The 27665-nt window shown below is 37.4% G+C and overlaps 1 protein-coding gene across 1 annotated transcript; it reads left to right on the top strand.

Annotated features, from left to right (window-relative positions):
* LOC306863144 (cullin-2) lies at positions 1 to 26451 on the top strand. The gene is made up of 21 exons (XM_079406348.1): positions 1 to 182; positions 1577 to 1716; positions 2241 to 2343; positions 2417 to 2511; positions 4450 to 4555; positions 4708 to 4790; positions 5305 to 5401; positions 6023 to 6133; positions 6312 to 6474; positions 6595 to 6719; positions 6835 to 6942; positions 9295 to 9354; positions 9500 to 9628; positions 10789 to 10875; positions 11099 to 11251; positions 18359 to 18436; positions 18595 to 18661; positions 21984 to 22186; positions 22294 to 22395; positions 23209 to 23325; positions 25459 to 26451. The coding sequence occupies exons 2-21, from the start codon at positions 1598 to 1600 to the stop codon at positions 25588 to 25590; spliced, it is 2238 nt and encodes a 745-aa protein (XP_079262474.1). The 5' UTR covers positions 1 to 182; positions 1577 to 1597; the 3' UTR covers positions 25591 to 26451.
* The last annotated feature ends 1214 nt before the right edge of the window (positions 26452 to 27665 follow it).

Raw genomic sequence — 27665 nt, 5'->3', positions numbered from 1 at the left:
AGCTGACGCAGTGGTGCAGTCCGCGAGAGGCAATGGCAGAGGTGTAGAGTGAGAGAGAGACAGCTTGACTTCAGCCCCGCAGCCGCGACACACTGACCCGCGGACAGCACAGCCAGACCCGGCACACCCGAGCCTGCGGACCGCCAGAGACTCGCAGCTCAGCAGGGCTTTCTCAATCTCAGGTGTGTGTGTGTGTGTGAATGAGCAGCGCTGCTGTTAGCACAAGACGTTAGCTTCTGCTCCACAACACTGCATTTCTGTCACAAACACACACCGATCTGCTGTAAACACGCGCCTGTGTGTTTGTTTACCTCAATACACGGCTCTTCTTCATCACCTGTGCTTATAATAACCAGCAGACTCTGCTTTCATGTCATATGTCAGGGATATGAGTAACTAGGCCTCTGCAGTTTGGGGGTGACTCTACTTTAGATCCAGTATTTGTGATGTGGGTTTGTTGGAGATGTAAACTCATTGGCTTTGACCGATTATGGAGACATTTCTGTGTAAATCAGGTGATATTTAAACTTGGATGTGGTTTGACAGCTATGCTGGATGTTGACACTGAGGTTATGAACCTGTGAAGTAAGTTGATCTGTCTTTATGCTGAGAATGAGTTACTCTAATAGTTAATTTCTGATTGAATGTGTTGTTGTTAGAGGTTTAGTGTAGAAGCATGTCTTCTAATGAAAGCACACACCATATACACAAGTGTTGGATATACCAAAAAATTACAAAATAAGACAAGATTGCAGAAATCAAAAATGTGTACTCATTGTTTGAAGCAATGCATTTACTTCTCCATGCAGTTCAGCTCTCAGAAGTCATGGAAATGCATGGACTCTGTGTTATTTATATAATATTAATGTAATTGTTTATGAGTCAAAGATGAGGCGTCCCATTTTGGTTTCTGCATCAAATAAAATGGACAAAAGTGAATTTCTATGCATGGAAAGCATATAGAACAAGAGTAAAGCGTCTACTTTAAACTTTAGCGAACATAAAATGTCAAAATATGAGTGAAATAATGTTACAGACATATGTAAAAATGAAACCACTTACTTAATATAAAATAAAAAAGTGTATAAAATAAAAGAAAAAATGATCATACTAAATCTTATCCTATTTTAAATGATTGAAAATGTCTTGCTGACAGATGGATAAAACTTAGTTGATAGTGGCAAATATTTAAAATGACAATTAATTAGTATTTTAGGAGCTGCGCTGTGATCCAGCCTTTAAATGTGATCTAAATATTCATCTAAAGATATTTTGGTGTGATTTTTGAAATATGGTTTATGATAGTCATTATTTTTGCTTAGAAAATATACAATTAAACCCATTCTAATGTATGGAGAGATTTTTTTTTAAAGCTGTATTAAATGTTTTATTTGTTTTGATGCTTGAAAACCCCTTTTCATCTTTGAACCCTATATTTTTTATATACATTTAGTACTTACACGTCAACTTATTACAATTTATTTTGAGCTTGTTTCAGATTTTATTGTTAATAATAACAACACTAATGCTGTACTGAATTGGTTGTCACCCGTATTTTCTTGTCTTCTTCCCCCAGTTAAAGCCGAAGCCACGCACCATGTCCTTAAAACCGCGGGTGGTGGATTTCGATGAGACGTGGAACAAGCTCCTGACGACAATCAGAGCGGTGGTGATGCTTGATTACGTGGAGAGAGCAACATGGAACGACCGCTTCTCGTATCCTGCACTGAGCTGAATCCAGCTCTAGTAGAGACACATCTGTCCTGGTTTAGATGATGAAACTGTTGCTTCCTCTTTTTTCCTGTTTCTTGTAATCAGATTGTTTAAAAAAACCTTTTTATGAGTGAGCAAAGGCATATTTGTTTTGTTTTCGTTTATTTCTGCTTTATATGTACATCATCACTCAGAAGTTTGGGGTCAGTAAGAAATGAATACTCAGCAAGGATGCATTAAAGTAATCAAAAGTGACAGTAAAGACATTTAATATTACAGAAGGTTCTTTTTCAAATAAATGCTGTTCTTTTGAACTTTCTATTTATCTGTGAATCCTGATAATAATCAGAAATGCTTCTTGAGTAAATCAGTATATTAGAATGATTTCTGAAGACTGCTGGAAATTCAGCTTTGATCACAGAAATAAATAAGAAAACAGTTCTTTTAAATTGTCTTGACTTCAAACTTTTGAACAGTAGTGTAACTTAATGTATCCTGCGTTAACATCTCCTTAATGTGAGTTTTAGTGACATTTATGCGCTGTGTGTTGCGTATCCAGAGCCTCTAGGGGAAAGACTGTACACTGAGACAAAGGTGTTTCTGGAAAATCACGTCCGTCAGTTGTTCAAGGTAAGATGCTCAGGTCAGTGTCATCGTAGTTTAACTGTGGATATGGTGCGTCATTGCATTGTGTGTCTTACAGAGAGTCCTGGAGTCAGAGGAGAAGGTTCTGGTGATGTATCACAGATACTGGGAGGAATACAGCAAAGGTGCGGAGTACATGGATTGCTTATACAGGTAAGTTTAGATACTGTAGCAGTTGTTCCAAACCTGTGTGAGTTTCTTCTGTTGGACACAACAGATATTTTGAAGAATGTTGTTAACCGAGCATTATGGAAAAAAATACTATGGAAGCCAATGGGAACTGAAACTGTTTGGTTACCAACATTCTTCAAAATATCATCCTTTGTGTTCAACAGAAGAAAGAAACTCAAGAGCTTGATGAGGAAATGATGACAGAGCGAACTGTCCCTGTGTAGAGACAACTATACATAAGCAGTTCATGAGGAGTGCTTGGAAAACATGATGTATTTGGAAACAGTCATTATTGACTTTTTTTGGTTGGTAAATGGTGTTTGTGTTAATGCTGGTGTGATACTTGAATGGTGAATGCTTATTTAAGAATAGCCTGAAAGGATTTCTATCATGATTGAGTGGATGTCAAAGAATTAGATGATTGATATTTTATGTTTAACACAGGGCTGTCCAAACTCGGTCCTGGAGGGCCGGTGTCCTGCAGAGTTTAGCTCCAGCTTGCCTCAACACACCTGCATGGCAGCTTCTAGTATGCCTAGTAAGAGCTTGATTAGCTGCTTCAGGTGTGTTTAATTAGGGTTGGAGCTAAACTCTGCAGGACACCGGCCCTCCAGGACAGAGTTTGGACACCCCTGGTTTAACACTTTCTTGAGTTTTAGCTTAAAGTCATTCAATTTCAATTAAGTAGTAACACAAAACCTAGAGTCCCTGTTTCACAGACAGGGTTTAGACTAAGCTAGGATTAGGCCATAGTTCTTCTAGGACATCATTTTTTATAAACATGCTTAGAAAAAACATAACTGGGGTGCATCTTGAGACAAAACAAAGACATTTTAAGATCAGTCAGTGCAAGTTATTTCAGTTAAAACAGCTCAGACTAATATTTGAGTCTAGGACTAGGCTAAAGCCTGTAAACCGGGGGGATAGTATATTAGTATTTAGTACACACTACCGTGCAAAAGTTTGAAAGAAGTGTATTCTGCTCATAAAGTCTGCATTTATTTGATGAAGAAATAAAAAGTGAAATATTATTGCAATTTAAAATATCACTTTTCTAGTTTATTCTAAAAACTAATATATTCCTGTGATGCAAAGCTGTATTTTCAGCAATATTTCTCCAGTCTTCAGTGTCACATGATCCTTCAGAAATCATTCTAACGCTGATTGCTTTTGTAAATTTGATAAATGTTTTCTGCTGTCAATTTTGTTCAGTTTAATGCTTCCTTGCTGAATAAAAGTATTAATTTCTTAAAAAAAAAAAAGTCTTACTGATCCCAAACATTTGAGTGGTAGTTCAATCTAGTTGTCATATCAGAGATTAATACTTAGAGTAGTTTTGCAGTCCGTATCCTTAATCTAGTTTTGTGTGAACTTTTGATGGAACAAATAAATATGCCACTAAAGAGAGATTAAAATCACAGTTCATGTTGCTTTTGGTTCATGAGGAACTGTTGAAATGGCAAGTGAAGCATTGCACCGTGGGATACAGTATTCCCTGAAGTGTGCCTGTTGTATTCTGCACATTTTGGCAAACGTAGTAGTAGTTATTCTGTGCATGCAGTGCACAGTATACATAATACATTCTTGGTAAGAGTGCATTATATTGCCATTGTGAACATACAATCACTAGACTTTAATACTGTTGGTTGAGGGATTGTGGTAAGGGATATTATTTTATTTGTTTGCTTTTATATTTGACCTGAAATCATACATTTCATTATTACTGGTTCTGATGGGTCGCTCTCATGCACTACTCTGAAACCCCATCACTGTCCTGCTGCTGTTGGTCAGCTGTGAAAACAAGCAGCTATTGATCTGACGTCAGCCGAGGCTTAATTGTGCATCAACACACGCACTTATTCATCTAAGATAATAGCAACTGTTTTTTTCTTAATGAGTGTTTTCATCAATTTCCCGCAGGTACCTTAACACACAGTTTATTAAGAAGAACAAGCTGACCGAAGCAGACCTGCAGTATGGATATGGAGGAGTGGATATGAATGAGCCCTTAATGGAGATTGGAGAGGTATGCATGGTTTTATAACCAGTATCTTATGACACAAGCTGGTGACATGACCTATGCTATATATAAAGCTATGCACATTTCAAATGTAAAATTGTATTTATTCTTTCATAAACAGTATAATGGTTGTAATATATTTTTTTGTTTGTTTTTAGCTTGCACTTGACATGTGGCGGAAGTTAATGATTGAGCCCCTTCAGCCGATGCTGATCGGGATGCTTCTGAAAGAGATCAAGAAGTAAGTTCAACTTCAAAACAGAAGGAGTGTTTTCAGGTTAAATACTTTAATCCAAAACACTTTTATTAATTTCAATAAAACTGATAATTTAAATTAAATTAAATAGATAAAATTTACAAATAAACAAAAATTAAAAATTGATTCTATTCTACTCTTTTCTTTTCAAACTATATTGGATATTTTAATTGTTTAAATTATTTTAAGAATTTAGATAATCATCTAACACTGGCTTAAAGGGAAAGTAATGAATTATGGAAAATGTTTTTAGAAAAGTACAAGCTTCACGTTTATGCTTTTAAAGCCCATTTGTTATTTCTGTTGTGTATTACTGAAAAACCATTTACAAAAAAATAATTGATTATCTGTGGCATAAGTCTTTGGTACCACAAATACTTTCCATCGACTTGCTATGGTTGCCTGGTCCACCCTAGTTCAGTTTTATTGATGATATTCCAGTGTACATGGTTTGAGGATACATTTGCAGATTTATTAAGTTTCAATGTTGTTTCCATAGCGACCGATGTGGGGAGGACCCAAATCAGAAGGTAATCCATGGGGTTATCAACTCCTTTGTTCATGTTGAACAGTACAAGAAAAAGTTTCCTCTAAAGGTGAGTGTCTCTGTTTAGGTACTTTTTAATGTGTAATTGATCGATTTTGTTAGTTTGTGCAATCATGAAACTTCAGTAATATTTTATGTAAATACTCAATAGTTTGCGTCAGATTTTTTTTTAAAGAAAAAATTATATTTTTAATTCAGCAAGCATGCATCATTATCAAAAGTGACAGTAAAGACATTTCTAATGCTGCAAAAGATTGCATCTCAGTTTCCACAAAAATATAAAGCAGTGCAACTGTTTTCAACATATGTAATAATCAGAATTATTTATTGAGCAGCAAATCAGTATATTATTATGATTTCTGAAGATCATGTGACACTGAAGACTGGAGTAATGATGCTGAAAATACAGCTGCAGATCACAGAAATAAATTACATTTGAACATATATTCACATAGAAAACAGTTTTAAATGGTAATCATATTTCAGAGTATTACTGTTTTTACTGTATGTTTGATCACATAAATGCAGCCTTGGCGAGACTTTTTCAAAAACATAAAAAAAAATCTTAAAGAACGCACACATTTGTATACATATTTACATGCTTACAGTTTGTTTATCAGCAATCATGCATTTCATTTGAAGGCCACACCCTCTTTTTCCCTTTACCCAGTTTTATCAGGAAATATTTGAGGGGCCGTTCCTGACAAAAACCGGAGAGTATTACAAACAGGAAGCCTCCAATCTACTGCAGGAGTCCAACTGCTCCCAGTATATGGAGAAGGTGAGATGCTGCATAACCTGTCCATCACCATCTTTTGCATTTGGACTATTAAGTAAACATGTTTCTGACTTTATTTGATCGTTCAGTCTATTTCGCATTTTGCTGTTTGATATTGTGTGATCTAAAGGAAGCCTAATTTACTCTGCTGGCAAGTGGCTGATGTTCTCTGATTCTGCAGGTTTTAGGCCGGTTGAAAGACGAGGAGGTGAGATGTCGGAAGTATCTGCACCCCAGCTCTTACGCCAAAGTCATCCATGAATGTCAGCAGAGGATGGTGGCCGATCACCTGCAGTTCCTGCACGGAGAGTGTCAAAATATCATCAAACAGGAAAAGAGAGACGGTCAGCACTTTAGTTACACTTATAACCTTTACTTCCGGCTTATGGATTTATGTTTTTACGTATGTGTCTCAGTTGGCATGTTATAACTGTAGGACGTCCTGATGGTTTGTTTGGTTTTAGATATGGCGAATATGTACACGCTACTGCGGGCCGTGTCCAGCGGCTTACCTCACATGATCCAAGAGCTCCAGGTCCACATCCACGATGAGGGTCTCAGAGCCACCAGTAACCTCTCTCAGGAAAACGTAAGTGTCTAAAAATGATGTATAGCTGAATAAAACAGCTTTATGCACAGAGTTATTTGTTTATAGCATTAATTGCAGTGCACTCAGATGTTTTCCTCTGATCTTTGTCCTGCAGATGCCAACCCTGTTTGTGGAGTCGGTGTTGGAGGTTCATAGTAAATTTGTCCAGTTGATTAACACAGTGTTGAATGGGGACCAACACTTCATGAGTGCGCTTGATAAGGTACACTTACATTTCAACGCAGTTTATAAAGGATTTACAAGTGTATATACAGTACCAAGCAAACATTAGGACACACTTACTCATTATACACTGCTCAAAAAAATTAAAGGAACGCTTTGAAAACACATCAGATCTCAGTGGGAAAAAATATCATGCTGGATATCTCTACTGATATGGACTGGGTAATGTGTTAGGAACGAAAGGATGCCACATCGTTTGATGAAAAATTATCAACCTACAGAGGGCTGAATTAAAAGACACCCTGAAAATCTAAGTGAAAAAATTATGCAGCAGGCTAGTCAAATTCAGAATGGTACTCCGTAGTTTGTATGGCCCCCACGTGCTTGTATGCATGCCTGACAATGTCGGGGCATGCTCCTAATGAGACGACGGATGGTGTCCTGGGGTATTTCCTCACAGATCTGGACCAGGGCATCACTGAGCTCCTGGACAGTCTGAGGTGCAACCTGGTGGCGTCGGATGGACCGAAACATAATGTCCCAGAGGTGTTCTATTGGAAACCAGGACCCACTGCACCAGCATAGGGTCTGACAGTGAGTCCAAGGATTTCATCCCGATACCTAATGGCAGTCAGGGTGCCATTGTCTAGCCTGTAGAGGTCTGTGCGTCCCTCCATGGATATGCCTCCCCAGACCATTACTGACCCACCACCAAACAGGTCATGCTGAACAATGTTATCGGCAGCATAACGTTCTCCATGGCTTCTTCAGACCCTTCCACGTCTGTCACATGTGCTCAGGGTGAACCTTCTCTCATCTGTGAAAAGTACAGGGTGCCAGTGGCAGACCTTCCAATTCTGGTGTTCAGTGGCAAATGCCAGTCGAACTCCACGGTGCCGGGCAGTGAAGTGAAGTGACATTCAGCCAAGTATGGTGACCCATACTCGGAATTCGTGCTCTGCATTTAACCCATCCAACGTGCACAAACACAGCAGTGAACACACACACATACCGTGAACACACACCCGGAGCAGTGGGCAGCCATTTATGCTGCGGCACCCGGGGAGCAGTTTGGGGTTCGGTGCCTTGCTCAAGGGCACCTCAGTCGTGGTATTGAGGGTGGAGAGAGCGCTGGACATTCACTCCCCCCACCTACAATCCCTGCCGGCCCGAGACTCGAACCCGCAACCTTTGGATTACGAGTCCGACTCTCTAACCATTAGGCCACGACTTCCCCACGTGAGCACAGGGCCCACTAGAGGACTAGAGTCGGGCCCTCAGACCACCCTCATGAAGTCTGTTTCTGATTGTTTGGTCAGAGACATTCACACCAGTGGCCTGCTGGAGGTCATTTTGTAGGGCTCTGGCAGTGCTCATCCTGTTCCTCCTTGCACAAAGGAGCAGATAACGGGTTAAGGGCCTTCTATGGCCCTGTCCAGCTCTCCTTGAGTAACAGCCTGCCTTCTGGAATCTCCTCTATGCTCTTGAGACTGAGCTGGGAGGCACAGCAAACCTTCTGGTAATGGCACGTATTGATGTGCCATCCTGGAGGAGTTGGACTGCCTGCGCATCCTCTGTAGGGTCCAGGTGTCACCTCACACTACCAGTAGTCACACTGACCCTGGCCAAATGCAAAACTAGTAAAAAGCAGTCAGAAAAGATGAGTAGGGAAAAAAAATGTCAGTGGCCTCCACCTGTAAAACCATTCCTATTTTGGGGGTCGTCTCATTGTTGCCCATCTAGTGCACCTGTTGTTAATTTAATTAAAACCAAAGCAGCTGAAACTGATTAACAACTCCCTCTGCTACTTAACTGACCAGAACAATATCCCAGGAGTTTAATAGATTTGATGCTATACTCTGATTAAAAAGTGTTTGTTTAATTTTTTGAGCAGTGTATTACTCTTTTCCATATTTCAGAATGATAGTAAAAACATCAGTATTTTGAAATAATATAAGTGCAATTATTTTTTATATATAATATATAATGATAGTAAAAATTTAAATACTTTTAATAACATAAATGCAATTATATATAGTATAGTATAGTATAATGTAATATAAGTAACATAATGATAGTAAAAACAGCAATACTTTGAAACAATACAAATGCAGTTCTGAGAAAAATATATAATATAGAAATAAATGTAATATTTTATAATATATTAAATAGCATAATGATAGTAAAACATCAATACTTAGAAACAATACAAATGCAATTATGGACATTTTTCATACAACTATAATATTATATTATATTATATACTAAGCACCCGCATATCCCCACCTTACCAACTTCTCCGTTTAGTCCAGTAGGGGGTATCTGGGATCAGAATGCATGTGGAAACACTTGTGTTTGTGGTTTGTGATTTTGTTGCTCATTCCCCTTCCAGGCCTTGACTTCAGTAGTGAACTACAGAGAGCCCAAATCCATCTGCAAAGCGCCTGAGCTGGTGTGTAATTACTATTTATCCTCAGCTACTGTCCATGTTAGATCAGGATGACTAAATCAACTCTGAATGAACTTAATGAACACATGCAGTCAGAACATTAACACTCCTTTTCCTCTTTGCCGGTGTTTCTCGTGCTGTGGCACAGCTGGCTAAGTACTGTGACAATCTGTTGAAGAAATCTGCAAAAGGAATGACGGAGAATGAAGTTGAGGACAAACTGACCAGCTTCATCACGGTCTTCAAATACATTGATGACAAAGATGTGTTTCAGAAGGTGAGGCTTGATTTATCTACAGGTATAGTAGAAGGAGAACAGGTAACCACCCTGCTGAAGAAAACAAAATAGCCAAAACGGCTGAAACCAGTCTAAACTGGTTGGCTGGTTTTAGCTGGTCGTAGCTAGTTTGCAGGCTGACTTTAGTGGGGTTGTGACCACATCTTTAGCTTTAGCTTCTTTAGAAGTTTGGTTTTGGGATGCAAGCATATTAAGAAAGCTATTGGCCAATCATGTTCATGCGTCCCATCCCATCATAGTATGTTTTAACAACATCTTAAAACATTTTTAAAAAATGTTAACAACATGCCATTGAAACAAGTTAGGAACATGTTAAAACATGTTAACATAATGCTAGCAATGTATTAAAACAAGTTAGCAGTAAAAATGTGTATACGATAGAACAGTATAATAATGTGTAGGCTATAATAGGCTAACATGTTAAAACATTAACAAAAGTGTTAAAATGTTAGCATATGTTATAACATGCTAGTAACATGCTAAAACATGTTAACAATATGTTAAAACATGTAAGCATTTTTGTGGTAGGAATGTTTTAAAACTTACAAGCAATATGCTAACAACATGTTGAACCATGCTAGCTAGAAACATCCTAGTAACATGGTAAAACATTGTAAAAATATGTTAAAACGTTAGCTTTCTTGTGCTATCAGTGTACTAAAACATTCTAGCAGAATAACATGTTAAAACGTGAGCAGCATGTCAGCCTAACCCTAACATTAACAGATTAAGAAAATGCTAAAAACATGGTAAAACATTGTAACGATGTGTTAGCATTATGCTAGCAATGTGTTAAACATTTTAGCAGTTTAGGTTTATTGATGACTGAACTGGTTTATGAGGTCAGATGGGGTCTGAAGTGGTCTGACTGGGATTTTGTATGTTTTCCTTCCTTTATCTGACTTGCGTTCTGTCTAGCTGACATTAAAACCTTCAAACTTTAAGCTGTTAAAACTATTTTTATACTAGGCTTTGTCAAGCCAAAATCAATGTTTGTCATCAAATGTTACTCATCATCTTTCCTTTGTGATTTTTTGTTTTTACATTTTCATGTCTGGTATGGGTGATATTTTCAGTATTTTGTGGGCAGTACTTTCTAATTCCTTGTTTTTCTCTCTTTAATTGTTGTTTATTCTTAGTTTTACGCCAGAATGCTTGCAAAGAGGTTAATACATGGACTTTCATTATCCATGGACTCGGAGGAAGCCATGATCAACAAACTGAAGGTAAAGCAAGTCTCTCACACAGTCTTTCTTGAAAAGTGTGTAAAAATGTTCACAGATGTGACTCATCCTCCATAATCAAGCGTTCGCTCGCTGTGGGCGCCACAGCTTTGTCATTATATAAAACCACGGATGGGACTGATGAAGGGTTTTGTGTGATTAAAGCTAGCAGACCTTTCATTGTTTTTCTCGCTCTCATTTCCCTCCCCTGTCCTTTGCCTTGCAGCAAGCGTGTGGCTATGAATTCACGAGCAAACTGCACAGAATGTACACTGACATGAGCGTCAGCACCGACCTCAACAACAAATTCAACAACTTTATCAAAACCCAGGAGACCGTTGTGGACCTGGGCATCAGCTTCCAGATTTATGTATTACAGGTAAGAGAGAAGGAAATATTTTATATAAAAAAAAAATAATATATACATATATATTTGTGTGTGTGTGTGTATATATATATATATATATATATATTAGGGGTGTGCTCAAAATATCGATTCTTAGATACATACCGATATAATAAAAAAAGATACAGTATCGATATTCTAGCCCTTAGTATCGATACTCCGCCCGGCCATTAGGGGGCGCAGCGGCGCCGGCGATTTTCAAAAAACTCATGGAAAATGTTAAAGCAAGATGTAGCATTTAAGGCTGTATCCGAAATCGCCCCCTATACCCTCAAATAGTGCACTATTTGAGGGGACAGCCATTTTAAGTGGTGTTCGAAACCATAGTGGATGTTCTCGAGTGCACTCATTCAATCCCACAATGCACCGCAAAAACGAGTGTACAAGCGATGTACACTCAACGGCAAGAGAATCCCCAGAATGCACTGAGAGAGTCGCGCACCGAATGAATTCCCGCGTCTCACCAGAAGATGGCGCCCACAGCTGAATCATCCATCCATTCATTTTAGAAGCGCTCGTCCACGGCGTAATACAACACAGGTACAAATTAATTGTAAATTGACTATAAGGGTTTATACATAATTTCCGTGACTGAGTTCTAGATAAATCCTTCAATCTTACTATTGGAGCTGCCCGTATCAAATTATTATTTAACAGGAAGCAAACTATGCAAAAGCGGCAGTCCTTCCGGTGCACTTAGTGTCCGAATTCACTCACTCGTTTTCATTCACTCCTTCAAGTGAACTATATGAGTGGACTAATGTAGGGAATAGTGAATGAGGGTATAGGGGGCGATTTCGGATACAGCCTAAGTGATTTCATAGTGAAATATGTTATGGCAGTACATGGTGTCACAAAAAAGAATTATAATAAGATTTAATAAGAAGTTAAGAATAATAAGAAGAAGTTTTTGTGCTTGTGTGAGCTCAGACTGTACCCTTGGAAAGTTAAATGTTGACTTGTGGTAATTTCCAGATTAATACAATTTGTGTACAATTAATCAGAGCACTTAAAGTTGCAAATATTTAAGCAAAATGCACTTTGTTATAATGCACTTTTGTCTTCAATAAATTGAAGAAAAATGCAGAGTTCTGTTTGTTGAGTAAATGTGTTCAGCATTAACTAATTGGCTCTGGCCCATGTATTTTTATTGAATCGTATCGAATCGTGTCACATTGTATCAAATCGTATCGAGACAGCTCTGTATCGAGGTACGTATCGAATCGTGACCTGTGTATCGAGGTATGCATCGTATCGCCAGGTTCTCCAAGGTATACAGCCCTAATATATATATATATATATATATATATATATATATATATTAGGGGTGGCACGGTACACAGATGTCATGGTTCGGTACGTACCTCGGTTCGGGGCTCGCGGTTCGATACGATTTCAGTACAACAGAAAAAAAGAAATCTACTATGCTCAGTTTCTTTTCATTTATTTTGAACAGACAGTAGTGCAAATTAAAAAAAAGTTCCACCTAGATGTGAAAATACTAAATATTATTACAATGTTATATATATAAAATAATTTTTTTTTCATTGTGAGTGTACACAAATAAAAGCAGACCTTTATACAGTGATTATTAATAAGGCAATAAGTGTTTAAAGTTGATTCAGCTGTTACAAGGAAACAGATCGCGCTGGAGCGATTCCCACCTAACATATACCTAAACCTACCCATCTCCGCCCCCTGATCCCTAAACCCACCCCATCTCCACCCCTAAACCTACCAATCTCCACCCCCTGATCCCTAAACCACTCCATCTCCGCCCCCTGATCCCTAAACCACCCCATCTCCGCCCCCTGATCCCTAAACCACCCCATCTCCGCCCCCTGATCCCTAAACCACCCCATCTCCACCCCTAAACCTTCCAATCTCCGCCCCCTAGATGTGGATGCAACCACGCCCTCTGGATCTTGTGGGTTGCAGCGAGCCATACTTGCAAGCACACAAACAACAACAACAAAAAAAACACATCAGTTCCAGCATTGCTAACATGACAGCGCAGTTGGTACTTTATCAAAATAAAATACAGTGAGCCAAACATCAGCGCACCTGCCTCTGTGTCACCGTTGGAACGCGACTGAAGCACAAAGCCCATCATTTACTTAATAAATAATAGTTTAGCATTCAGATACATTACATCACAAATTGATGCTGCGTAACTGCGTAACCAACTGCGTAAACGCCCACCATTTAAAAAGGGTCAGATCGAAAGTTAGGCAAATTAAAACTAAAGAAAAACGTATGTAACTACAGCTTCAAATTGACGGACAACGAACAAAAAAGGTAATTTGCAAGAGCTGCATCACAACGCATATCAAGCTCCCTTATCAGTTCTGCGTTCAGTACTGGAGAATAAAAGATACATTTTTAGATGTTTTTACTAGTAGGCTACATGAACGCTATGTTACACATTTTATCTCCCCAACAGATTAATTAATAAGTTTATAATGCATGTTGGCTAATTCAGAAGACCGCACACACAGCCGTGTCTCTCAATGCTTCTCATACTCGCTTGGCTCTGCCCCTCGCTGCGCGTCTCCTGCGTCTCACGGACGAGCCGCACACATGCAGCCTGTCTCATAATGCTCTTTTATACTCACGGTCTCGCGCCCGGTTCTGCTCCGTAAGCATCTGGCAATATGGACGAGGCCTGACACACGCGCTTAACCTGTGTCAACTCATTTAAAATGAATGTAAATTAAGTCTAACTGCTTGCCAATTTCACTTGGATGAAATGAAACATTCAGCACATTTCCCACTTGTTCTTAAAATCCCAAATACTTAAAAATGAATAAATCAGCCCGTGTAACATGTAATACTTTAATAATTGACTAAAGAAATACAGTTCTTTATTTATAAAAAATAAATAGATATTTCCTGTGAAATTCAGTAATTCTGTAAAAGTAGTAATACCTTTATAACCTTCACATCAGAAAAAACAAACAAACAAACAAAAAAAAAACAGTAGAACCCCTCCCAAAACACAATAGAAAATGTAATGGATTTATAATGGGGTTATAATGGTTTTTATGGAAACTATAAGAATTTCTGTGATGGTTTCTATTGTTTTTTTTGTTGTTGTTGTTTTCCAGCAGGGTAACGATACTCATACTGTGCTGCACATTATTGACAATATTGAGCTGAAGCTTGACTTTAAAATTTAAAATCGCAATCGCAATCTCTGTCAAAAAAAATCGCAATTTGATATTTTTCCCCAAATCGCACAGCCCTAGTATATATATGTATATGTATGTGGGTGGGTGTTTTATTAAATATTGTTTTTAAATATAAGAACATTTTTAGATATGATTTCAATAATTGATCATTATTTTGCCACATAGTGTCTCAAAACATTTGTGCTATGCATATGAATGCTATATTGAGAAGTGTGTGTTATTTTTTTAAGTGGTCAGATTTGCAGTTTATAAAACATCCAAACCAAATTTACTGAAACAAAGTTGCAAAAACATGCAAGTTTGTCTGTAATATTAGTGCTGTTAATGTATTTTTATGTATATAGTCAAATAAATTACATTGTATGCTGATTTAAAAAGCAAAAAATTCAAATAATAAATTAATTTAATTTATTTGAATACATAGTTTAAACATTAAGAATTTTATTATCAATTATATAATAATAATTATATACATCAATTTTTATATATGTAGGGTTAGGGTTATTATTATTACAATTAAATGTAAATGCGCGCACACACACACACACACACACACACACACACAGATGGTCTTCTAAGATGGCGCCGCAGATGGCAGCTACTGTGCTTTGCACTTTTGTACTATTTGTACTGTTTTTTTGTTTTTCAAATACGATCAGTTTTACTAGGGATGACCTGCTGAACATTCAGCAGAACACACCACAAAATCTTTTACCGGATTTTGACTATTCGGGCGTTTTGCTGGACATTGTAGTTGGCGGAGCCGTAGCTCTGGTCAAACGCTACAGGAGGCGCAGGCGGGGGAAGAGAGCCAGAGCACTCGTGAAGCTCAGTCAGCGCAGATTTCGAACGGTGTTGCCTAGAATCCATCTGGCGAATCTCCGCTCTCTACCCAACAAAACGGACGAACTCCTTCTGCTCTCCCGGACAAACAAGGATTTTTCTAACTCTGCTGCTCTGTGTTTCACGGAAACCTGGCTAAATGACGACATACCGGACAGCGTGCTAAATCTGGCTAATTTCACGCTGATCAGAGCAGATCGGGACGCAGAATCAACGGGGAAATTGTGCGGCGGCGGGACGTGCTTTTACATCAATGAGAGGTGGTGTACAGATGTAACTGTGTTAAAGAAGATGTGCTGCTCAGATCTAGAAACGCTCTTCATTAACTGCAAGCCGTTCTATTCGCCGCAGGAGTTCTGCTCGTTCATTCTCGTGAGTGTTTACATTCCACCGCAAGCGCACGTGAGCACAGCTTTACAGAAACTCGCTGATCTGATCACAGAGAGTGAACAACAACACCTGGACTCTGTTTTAATCATTCTCGGGGACTTTAATAAAGCAAATCTCTCCCGCGAACTGCCAAAATACAGACAGCACATCACATGTCCCACCAGAGACAGTAATATATTGGATCACTGTTACACAACAATAAAGGATGCATATCACTCTGTTCCACGAGCAACTTTAGGACTCTCTGATCACTGTTTAGTTCATCTTATTCCGACCTACAGGCAGAAACTTAAATCTGCAAAGCCTGTATTAAGATCTGTTAAAAGATGGACTAATGAAACAGAGCGGGATCTACAAGCCTGTTTCTCGCTCACTGACTGGACTGTTTTTGAAGCTGCTGCCATCGATCTGGACGAGCTCACAGAGACTGTAACATCTTATATCAGTTTCTGTGAGGATATGTGCATTCCTAATAGGACTCATCTAATCTACAACAATGACAAACCATGGTTCACTGCCAAACTCAGACAGCTCCGTCAGGCCAAAGAAGATGCTTACAGAAAGGGGGATAAAGTCTTGTACAAACAGGCCAAATACACACCGGAAAAGGAGATCAGAGTGGCAAAGAGGAATTATTATGATAAGCTAAGGAACAAATTCTCTTCCGGTGATCCTGCTTCAGTGTGGAAAGGAATGAAGGATATCACCAGTTACAAGACACCATCCCCCAGCACTCTGGAGAATCAACACCTGGCAGACGACTTGAACAAGTTTTATTGTCGTTTTGAAAAATCACCCCACACCCGCCCAGAACACCTCTCCACACAACCATTAACACCTCCAGCAAACCTCCTCTCCCCCACACCTACAATTCATGTGCTGATCAGCTGGCCCCCATCTTCACACAGATCTTCAACAGATCACTGGAGCTGTGTGAAGTCCCTTCATGCTTCAAACGCTCCACCATCATCCCCGTCCCAAGGAAAACCAAAATTACTGGACTTAATGATTACAGACCTGTGGCCCTAACGTCTGTAGCCATGAAATCATTTGAAAGACTGGTTTTGGCTTATCTGAAGGACATCACTGGTCCCTTACTGGACCCCCTGCTGTTTGCCTACAGAGCAAACAGGTCTGTGGATGATGCAGTCAACATGGGACTGCACTTCATCCTGCAGCATCTGGACAGACCAGGGACTTATGTGAGGATCCTGTTTGTGGACTTCAGCTCCGCTTTTAACACCATCATCCCAGGAACCCTTCAGAATAAACTAACTCAGCTCTCCGTCCCCACCTCCGTCTGCCAGTGGATCAACAGCTTCCTGACAGACAGACAGCAGTTAGTAAAGCTTGGTAAATTCACATCCATCACCCGTACCATCAGCACTGGAGCTCCTCAGGGCTGCGTTCTCTCCCCACTGCTCTTCTCCCTCTACACCAACGACTGCACATCTAAAGTCTGTCAAGCTCCTGAAGTTTGCGGACGACACCACACTGATTGGCCTCATCCAGGACAGTGACGAGTTTGCTTACAGACAGGAGGTTAAGGAGCTGGCTGTCTGGTGCAGTCTTAACAACCTGGAGCTCAACACGCTCAAAACTGTGGAGATGATCGTGGACTTCAGGAGAAACCCCCCTGCTCTCCCCCCACTCACCATCATGAACAGCACTGTGACTGCAGTGGAGTCATTCAGATTCCTGGGCGCCACCATCTCTCAGGACCTGAAGTGGGATATTCACATAGACTCTATTGTCAGAAAGGCCCAGCAGAGCTTGTACTTTCTTCGCCAGCTGAGGAAGTTCAACCTGCCACAGGAGCTGCTGAAGTGCTGGTTATAAAACAACTATAAAACAACCTGCCTTTGCACTTCAATAACTGTCTGGTTCAGCTCAGCTACCAAATCTGACCTCTGAAGACTACGGAGAGTAGTCCGGACTGCTGAGCGAATCATTGGTACAACCCTCCCCACTCTCCAAGAGCTGTACTTATCTAGAGTGAGCAAAAGGGCTGGTAAAATCACTCTGGACCCCTCACATCCAGCACACTCCCTCTTTGAACTGTTACCATCTGGTCGACGCTACAGAGCTCTGAGCACCAGAATGACCAGACACAGGAACAGTTTCTTCCCTCAGGCAATCCATCTCATGAACACTCAACAATAAACACGAAACACACAACTATTATAAACTATTTATTCACCACACTTATTTTTATTTTTTATTTTTCTCATTTCAAATTTGCACATACTTGACCTGTACATACATAGTTGTCTATATTATATATTGTGTTTTTGCTGCTTTGTACATTGCCTATTTGGATATTTGTATATTATTCTTTATTATCTGTGTCCTGTCCTTTTACTGTCTTTCTGTTGCACTGTGGAGCTTCTGTCACTAAAACAAATTCCTCGTATGTGTAAACATACCTGGCCAATAAAGCTCATTCTGATTCTGATTCTGATATGCAAATAATTACAGTACTATCAATAATATAGTAATTTCAGTATTCAAGTCATTTATTAAATTTATAAAACTAATTAAAAAAAATATGACTGTCCACATTTATATATATCTACAATATTGTGGAACATGACTATTGTACATGTGTTGAATATATGCTGGGTTGTGAGTTGACATGATCTCGTATGTGTTTCAGGCAGGCGCGTGGCCCCTCACACATGTTCCCTCTTCTACGTTTGCCATCCCGCAGGAGCTGGAGAAAAGTGTACAAATGGTAAGCTGCCCTGTCAACAAGCTCCAAAACACGATCTGTCATGATTGGGGCCAAGAGCAAAGCTTCTTTCATGTACTGAGAGCTGAACATGTAAAATCCCCTTTCATTTTATTATGAAAGTAGGTGATGCTGATTTATCTGATGTCTTCTTTCTGCAGTTTGAGTTGTTTTATAACCAGCACTTCAGCGGAAGGAAGTTGACCTGGCTGCATTATCTCTGCACAGGTAAAGTCGGTCATACAGAGACATACACTACACTTAGAAAGTTTGGCCTCCGTAAGATTTTTGTTTTGTTTTTATTAAATTTTTTATGTTTTTGCAGCTTTTACTTTTTGAATTTTTTCTGCATTTATTTGGACATATTTAGGGCGGCCACTGATGACTATTTTTATTTTGATTAATCTATCGACTAATTTATTGATTAATCGATTAATCTAAACTATTAATTTCTCAACAATTTTACTTAAGAATATTTTATTAAACTATATTTTATTAAACCAAATGAAATCCAAATTTCTATGAAATCCTTTTTTTTAAAGCAAAAGTAAGAGTGCAAGAAGCAAGTGTCCATCTCATATCCAAATCACTGAAATCAAAGATCAGTATTATAGTGTAAGAATGACAACATATCCATGTGTTCTAGTCTAATAATAATAACATTATAATCAAAAACACTTTTTAAAGGAGTATTTACCAGAAATATTATTTACCAGAATTTATTTAGTTGAAAAATGTAAATGTGCAGTATTTCTGAAAAAAATAAAATAAAATAAAAATACTTTTTTTAATATAAAATCAATTAATTGGAGATGCTTTTATTAATAAAATTTAATTTAACCATTAAAACAGAGTATAGAAAAATTAAAATGGAAAAAACTGAATTTGGAAATAAAACTGATTTCATAGGGCCCTATAATTATAAAAAAAAAAGTGTGGTAATAAAAATAGATGCAAGTAAATAATAGCTTTTAAAATGCATATATAATAGCAATGATGCAATAATAATTAGTTCAAATAAAGTATCAAAAGCAAGAAATCATATGGATTTATTGAACAAATACATAATGTATTATAAACAATAGAGCTAATGTAGATTACGCATCACAACAAAGGCCTGCAGGGGCGCCAGCGGCCTGATGAGTGTTTTTACACATTACTGTTTAATATTGACCAAGCACCATTTAATTCAAACATACACTTAATCTGTAATATTTGGTCATTTCTTTAGGACAGAAATGCTACAGCCGCTGTAATTAAATGATGTGGACATCAAACCGTGTAACTCAGAGTGAGGGTTTGAGCTTTTATTTTGAAATCACGATGTATTCTCCTGTGTTTGTGTAGATTTATAAATGATTTACCTCACAAATCTGATGAAATGGCACACGCTGCGTTCCCAGATGAACGTTATAATAAACCCAAACTCACAAAAACATGCAGCGATGGAGTATGAGACGCTCCACATGTAAATAAGTTTCTGTGGAGCTACTGTGAACGGAGCCGTTGTGAGACGCACGTAATAAAAGCGCATATACTGTGTTAGAACTGCATCGCATATAATTATTTAATTAAAAATAATTTGTGAATTGACAATTATGCTTAATTATTATTTTTAAATGGGTTTAATATATCATGCAGCCTTAGAAAATTAAGCGTAGCGTTAGTTCTGGCAGGTCACGTGAGTCAAGCTTGACTCTCAGCTGATCACATCTACCTATAGGGATACGACACCTACCACGGCATTCCTAAAGCGCTATTCAGTATTATTCAGCAGCTTGCTTGCTCGGGAGCAAATTACCCTCCTCCATCCCCAACTCCTCCTTTCGCCACAGTCAGGACTTGGCTTCTGACATCCTGTCTCTTTAATCTTGAATAATGTGTTACACTAAATGTAATTAAGTACATTAATGATATCTGCTTGGTTCTGTTCTGTTAACCGTTGGGGGGTTGTTATAGCTGCTCTCGCTGCTCATTCATGACAGGCTGCATGGATGGGCAGGGAGTTGTTTAGCCCAGAACAGAACCATACCGCCAAACCAAACTGTATGCTAAGCGTCTATCATTGACGATAGTGGTCCTGATAGAAATAGTCTAATAATGTGTTTTATGGATTCTCGTCATCTTGGTATTTTGCCGGTTAGTCTACGCGAGCAAATTGAAGTCGATGATTTTTTTAAAATCGACTAGTCGACTAAAATCGACGAATCGCGACAGCCCTAGACATATTGCAATTATAACTGTTTTCTATTTTAATGTATTTTAACATTTACTCGTGATGGCAAAGCTCAATAAAAGTATTAACTTATAAAAAGTAATATTACTGACCCCATAGTGTACATCTGGAAGATGAAGGTCAATAAAATAATTTTTTTAATAACTTCTTATCACCACCTTTTCTGATTCTTAAACTGCCTATTAAAATTAATCAGTATTGATTGATAACACCAATATTGTATTATTTGATGCACAGTTTCCTACAATGCTGGCAAACTGATATATGCAAATATTAGGGATGCAAGTATATATATATATGAAAGTAATTGCAGGATATGCTGATCTAATTAACTGTAATTAATCACATATATCAGTATTAGCCGAGAAAGCCTCCCAATTAGTTAAATAATCATATTAATATTTAAATAGTGTTTTAATGTAATTTATGCATTTTTTTATTTTGAATTGACAGATCTAGTATCAGTCTTGCTGATTTTGGTGCAGAGGTTGATGGTGTACAACTGAATCTGATATGCGTGCGATAAAGTTTGTTGGCTGCTGCTGTGGAAGTCTGATTAGCGGCATCTAGTATTTCTACAAAACTAGTCCATGGCAAGAGTCAGATTATCACACTGAGCTGAGACTAAATATCTTGAGTAATCGGTTAACACAGCAGAACACAGTCACACTTACAGTTCAGTGTGAACCCTCACATCACAACAGTTTGAACAAACCTACTCGTGCTTTATTATTACAGCTGTCCACATTTTAGATTAATAGTAAAGTCATGAAGTTACTAATCGAAATATGCAATATATATGTGGTGACCAAACAGTTAAATTAGAACTTAATCTTATATTTAAGCATCTTTAAAGCTCTGCAAACGCTCTATTGTGTATAAACTAGTATAGTATTTTCATATTTCATAAACCTGAAAACGTTTTGTAAAGTGTTACCTTTTATTTTTTATATTATTTTTATAGTTTCGGTTTTAATATTAGTTCAAGTTCTATTTTTTTTGTTTAGATATTTAGTTTAGTTTTAGTTGTAAATGTATAATATCAGAGCTGTTAATGGAGTACATTAATTTTTGAAATGATATGCTGACTAAACAAATCTGCTCATTTTACATGCAAAACGATAAGCCAATAATAACAGAGGTACATTTGCATAATAAAGTCTTAAAGGGGCAGTTGCGAAAACAGCCTATTTAATTATAATGGCCAGAGGAAGGGTGGAAGCAACATCTCATTTTCATTGAAGTTTTTTTTAATCAAATATTTTATTTGTATTTAAGTTAACAAAAAGTAACACTGCTTCTTGTTCCTGTCAGGCGAGGTAAAGATGAATTATCTGTCCAAGCCTTACGTGGCGGTGGTGACCACCTATCAGATGGCCGTTCTGCTGGCGTTCAACAACAGCGAGACCGTGAGCTACAAAGAACTGCAGGACAGCACACAGATGAACGAGAAGGAGCTCCAGAAGACCATTAAATCCCTGCTAGACGTCAAGATGATCAGCCACGACTCGCAGAAAGTAAGTCTGAGATCTGCTTGTAAATCAGCTTCATCTGTGGCTTGACTCTTCATCAAACGGTTAATTGATTTATCATAACTAGACTCCCACTTTCTCCTTCCCACCAGGAGGAGATCGAAGCCGAATCCACGTTTTCCCTAATTATGAGTTTCACCAGTAAAAGAACAAAGTTCAAGATCACAACATCGATGCAGAAGGACACGCCACAGGTACAGAGTCTCATTTTGTTGGACCAATTCAAGAAAACCATTTCAATATATTTTAACGTTTAACTAGTTAACATTACATAACTATAACATCATTCAAGTAACATTCTCTTCATTCAAAACATGCAAAATCTGGTTAAAGATCTATTCCAAGTGCAGCACGCATGAAAAATAAGTTCAAAATATCAAAAGTTGCCTGAAATATGAAAACAAATATTGTACAAACTTGTCTTAAACATATCCTATATGTATAGAAGTAATATAAAAGAAGAAGAGCTGTCAAACGATTAATCGCATCCAAAATAGAAGTTTGTGTTTACATAATATATGTGTGTACTGTGTATATTTATTATGTATATATAAACAGATGTGTGTGTATATATTTCAAAGAAATATGTTATGTTCATATATTAAACGCATTTATATATAATATACATTATATGAATATAAACATGTAAATATTTTCAAAATATATACTGTATGTGTGTGTTTATATATACATAATAAATATGCACAGTGCACACATATATTATGTAAACAAAAAGTTATATTTTGGATGCGATTAATCATTGGACAGCACAAAACATAAGAAAAATGCTAAATATTTCTTAGGTCAATGCATTTGTCTAATTTTAGGGTTTTACTCAAGACTGTGATTCCTTGATTCAAAACATATTAATTGTGGAAAGATTTTACATTCAAATTAATCTATAAAATCCGACAAATCCTCCAGCTCATTTTGAGCAGATGTCATGGGTCGATCCCGTTATATATATCTAGTCGTATAAACGCTGTGGTGTTATTTGTGTGTGTCAGGAGCTGGAACAGACAAGGAGTGCTGTGGATGAAGACAGGAAAATGTATTTACAGGCTGCTATAGTGAGGATTATGAAAGCCAGGAAAGTCTTGAGACACAACGCCCTCATACAGGAGGTGAGATGACCGGTTCTCCTCTGCTAATGCTGCAACCTTTCAGTTTCAAAGCTTAATTTGTGGCTTCAGACGCTTATGCAAGTGTGTAAGGTGTACAGGAGTGTGTGTGTGGTACCCAACGCAGAGATCAGTCTCTGTGCACAAGTAGACAGATGTGGAGAAGCAAATTCCAGCCCGTGCAGATAAGAGCACTAATATGTCAGGAATGAGACTGCTGTCAGAACACGTCTGAGGACCAGACGGCCCACCAACACGGCCTGTTACACAAGAAAACTGTGATGGATACTGTTTTTACCGCACACATTTGGCACTGAACTCACACTGTTTTCTCCTATAGTCACAGACAAGCTGAACAGTGAATGAAGAGGGAATGGTGCACATGGATTTACCCCAAAAGAAAAATATACTTTTCACTGATTTTTCATAAAGAAAAAGAAGCCTGTTTTGGGATCATTAAAGATCTTTGCAGTATATGAGAGGAAAAATGTGTGCAAAAAAAAAAAATTAAAATCCGCATACAGGAAATTAAATGGAAATACAATGATGTTTACTTGCAAATTTAATGATTTATCTTTATTATTATTCAAATAATTATTATATTGCAATAATGATAATTTGTGGGAAAATGTGAGTTATTTTCTTAAAATAAAGTCACAATACAAACAAAAAATAATGTTAAAACATATTATATATTTTTGATATAATGACCCTAAAATAGATGACTTTTTATTTTCTTTATGATATATATTCTTAACAATTTTTTGGGGATCTACTTCAACTTTGTTCAAAGTTGACCTGAATTTTTCATTATAATTACACATTTTACATGCAAATTGTGTCCTTCTACTGTTTCATCCTGTTCAGTATTTTCATTGCACATTGACAAATTGCACCAATGACGTTTTTTTTTTAAACAGTAACATGAGTTTGAAATAAGTCTCATATTCCACGTGTTCTCCAGGTGCTCAACTAAATATGGAAACTTGTTTTGACCAAAAAAAGTCTGAATTGCGAGATAAAAAGTCACAATTGCCCTTTTCTATGCTGTGGCTTAAACAGTTGTTCATAACTAACTGTAAAGCATTACTCCATGCAAAACCGCAAGTAATTTGATCAAAATAAATTGATCAGATTAATCAAAGCTGTGGTAATGACATAAAACATTTACTCATTTATTCAGCTGTTTTCCGTAAATGGAAGGGCAAACGCAGGTGTGAATTATGAAATAGATTTGATTATGAGCTGTGAGTTTCTGCTGGCGCTGCAGCTGTCCGGTGTTTGTGTGACTGTGTGTGGTTAGTCCATGTGCTTCTCATTGCTTTGGAACAAACAGCATCAAGCACAAACACATCTTCAGCCAGAAAACGGCTCATAACAATGGCAGCGCTCAACCTTTCAATTTTTTGGTTTATTAAATAACAATTTATCCTGTCCAGAATTTATTTATTCATTGTAATATATACAGTAAATAAAGAACACAGTGGTGCAGTCGAGGCTGGTTTGCCTTGCTTTTTTATCATACAGGAAGGCTGATTTTACTGCGAGCAAAGTCTGCAACTTTAATCTGTTCACAAGCTTTGCTGAAAAAGTAAAATCCTTAGTTTCTGGGTCAATCGTAACAAGACAGTTCTTATCAATTCTCAAGAATGTCCTTGTAACCGGAGATTATTATCAAGCTTATAATCAGACTGAAAGTAGGGTTATGATCAGACTGTAAACTGTATACATTTAACTTATGCTATTTGTTATTATTTAAAAAAAATAAAAAACAAAAGTGGAGTCCCAAGATGGGTTCTCGGGATCTGTGAAAAAGTCCTGAGAAAAGAATATGTCATGGAAATATTATGAAACATTATTAAAAACATTTTATAATGTTTCATAATAAAGTATTTTCTGCTCACCAAAGCTGAATTTATTTGATATACAATAAAAACAATGATATTGTGAATTTTCTATTTGAATATATGGTAAAATGTCATTTATTCCTGTGATGCAAAGTTGAATTTTTAGCATTATTACTTTTATTATACATTCTCACATGTCCTATATACAGCAGAAATAATAACGGCAATATGAGTGTGTGCTATCCCGAATATAAGCCGCCTAATGTTGTTTGTGTGCTTATTCTTGCAGGTAATCAACCAATCCAAAGCGAGATTCAACCCGAGTATCAGCATGATCAAGAAGTGCATCGAGGTTCTTATCGACAAGCAGTACATCGAGAGAAGCCAGAGCTCTGCGGACGAATACAGCTATGTCGCATAAAAACATATTCATTTCATGAAAGAAAACAAACAAAAAACGCCGTTAAGCGTGAACGGTAAACATGTCTTTTATTTTCGGCTCTGGCTGGCTCCGGCACTCAACCATCGGATCGAATCGGGACTCTGTGCCTCCATCTTTGTTAAAAAGGGCCTCCGAGTAGCTGGACAGTCATCTAAAGCACCCCATCCCGCCCCCTTCTGATTTTATGCTGTTTACATCACCAGTGCCACGCCCAGTGCGTCTATGAAAAAAGAAAATGCCTATAGCTACTCGAGCGTAAAAGGATAATACATTTTTAGACATAATCGTACAAGAGAAAGTGAGCGAATGAAATGCATCACATAGAGCAAAACAGGTGAAGTGTTTGAGAAACGGCCGAAAAACAACCACGCTTTCTTTTCTCACATTGCAGTTGTTGTGTGTATTCTTTTTTTAATGTATTAAAGTCAAAGAACTATTGTAATAAAACCGGTATACTGATAATTGCATTTACTTTCAAGATATGAAATACAAATATGAGGTGACAAACATGAATCTGCTGCTTGTCAAATAAACAAATAAAAAATAAAAAAAACACTTTTCGTAAATGTTTTAAGAATGATCCTCAATCAATATTAAAGGTGAACCAAAGCATTTTTCTAATGGTGCATTGAAATCATGTCAGAAAGATCATATTTATGAGCAGTACAGGGTAGATTAATTACTAATTGTAGCCAGTTACTGATTATGAATTACAATGAAAATTTTAGTCAGTAATTTAATCTACTGTAGATGACTAATTTTAGGCATTCTGACTACTTTTGGGTTCCTTGTAGATTACTTTTGACTTGTTTATATATTTAAATGGGATTAAACGTATATAAAAAACCTGAATTGTTTCTCATTAACATCATGAAATGCATTGAACGTTACTTTACTCCAGGGCTTCCCAAACTGGAGTAAATGAAAGAACTGCAGGGGTAAAAAAATATTTTATTTGTTTACCTGCATGGCAATATCACCACTCAGCAACACCAGAGAACATGCAAATGTGTTATTAAATTATTGAAATATTAACTTTATTAAATCTCAGAGGGGCTTCAAGTAAATATTTTAGGTGATTTGTGATTCTCTGCATCACATGAAATATTAATGAATATTAAAGCAGCATGGTCAAAGTCTTCCAGTTTTAGATATTTGTGTCAGTTATACATCAGCAGTGTTTAGTAACTTTATCGTCTCATATATAGTATACGGTAGCTGTCTGAGAGGTGCTTTTGTCCCCAAATTAAGAAGCATGGATGGCAAGTGAATGTATTACATATTGAATATTCACATATTGTAAATATTCAAAGCTGAACTATGACACAGTAGAATTTTTAATATTTCATAAATTATAATTTACTGCCTTTCTGTGAATAATTTGTAACCATGTAATCTATAAAAAGTAAGTGTAATCTGATTATGAACATTTGAAAACAATCTAATTACAAGTACTACATTTTTGGGTTGCACTTTAATTTAAGGTGTCCTTGTTACAGTGTAATTATAGATTTAAGTACTGAGTAATATTAATGTACATGTACTTACTGGTTAGGGTTAGGATTAGGGTTTGGGTTACTTGTTGCATGTAATTATGCATCATTTATTGTTATAATAGTAAGTACATGTAACAAGGACACCTTAAAATAAAGCGTTACCCATTTTTGTAAATTATGTAAAGCAGTTTACATGTAATCTGGTGCACCAAGCACTGCAGGTCTTCTGTGGGTTTTGCTATATTGGGATTAAATCTGAGTCGGCAGTAGTCTGTTCACTCTCAGCTCCTCTCGAGGATTCACTCCTAATGAGACCCACATGGAGGTTCCTGACCAAAGCAACGTGTCTACAGTATGTGTGTCATCAGCAAAGCATTTCTCCTTAATATACATCATCTTACGTAAACCTGACATTCTGCAGATTCACAGATGTCGAGTCACTGGATGCTACAGAAAGTAATACATCTTCATTACAAGTGAAGAGCAGATACTTTAAGATTTTCTACCACAAGGGGGCGTTATGCATTATACAAATCAGAAATAATAAGAAAGGAGTTT

Source organism: Barbus barbus, assembly GCF_936440315.1.
Source record: "Barbus barbus genome assembly, chromosome: 44".
Taxonomy (NCBI): Eukaryota; Metazoa; Chordata; class Actinopteri; order Cypriniformes; family Cyprinidae; genus Barbus; species Barbus barbus.
The sequence above is the reverse complement of the archived record's forward strand: the minus strand, read 5'-3'. Positions and strand labels throughout refer to the sequence as shown.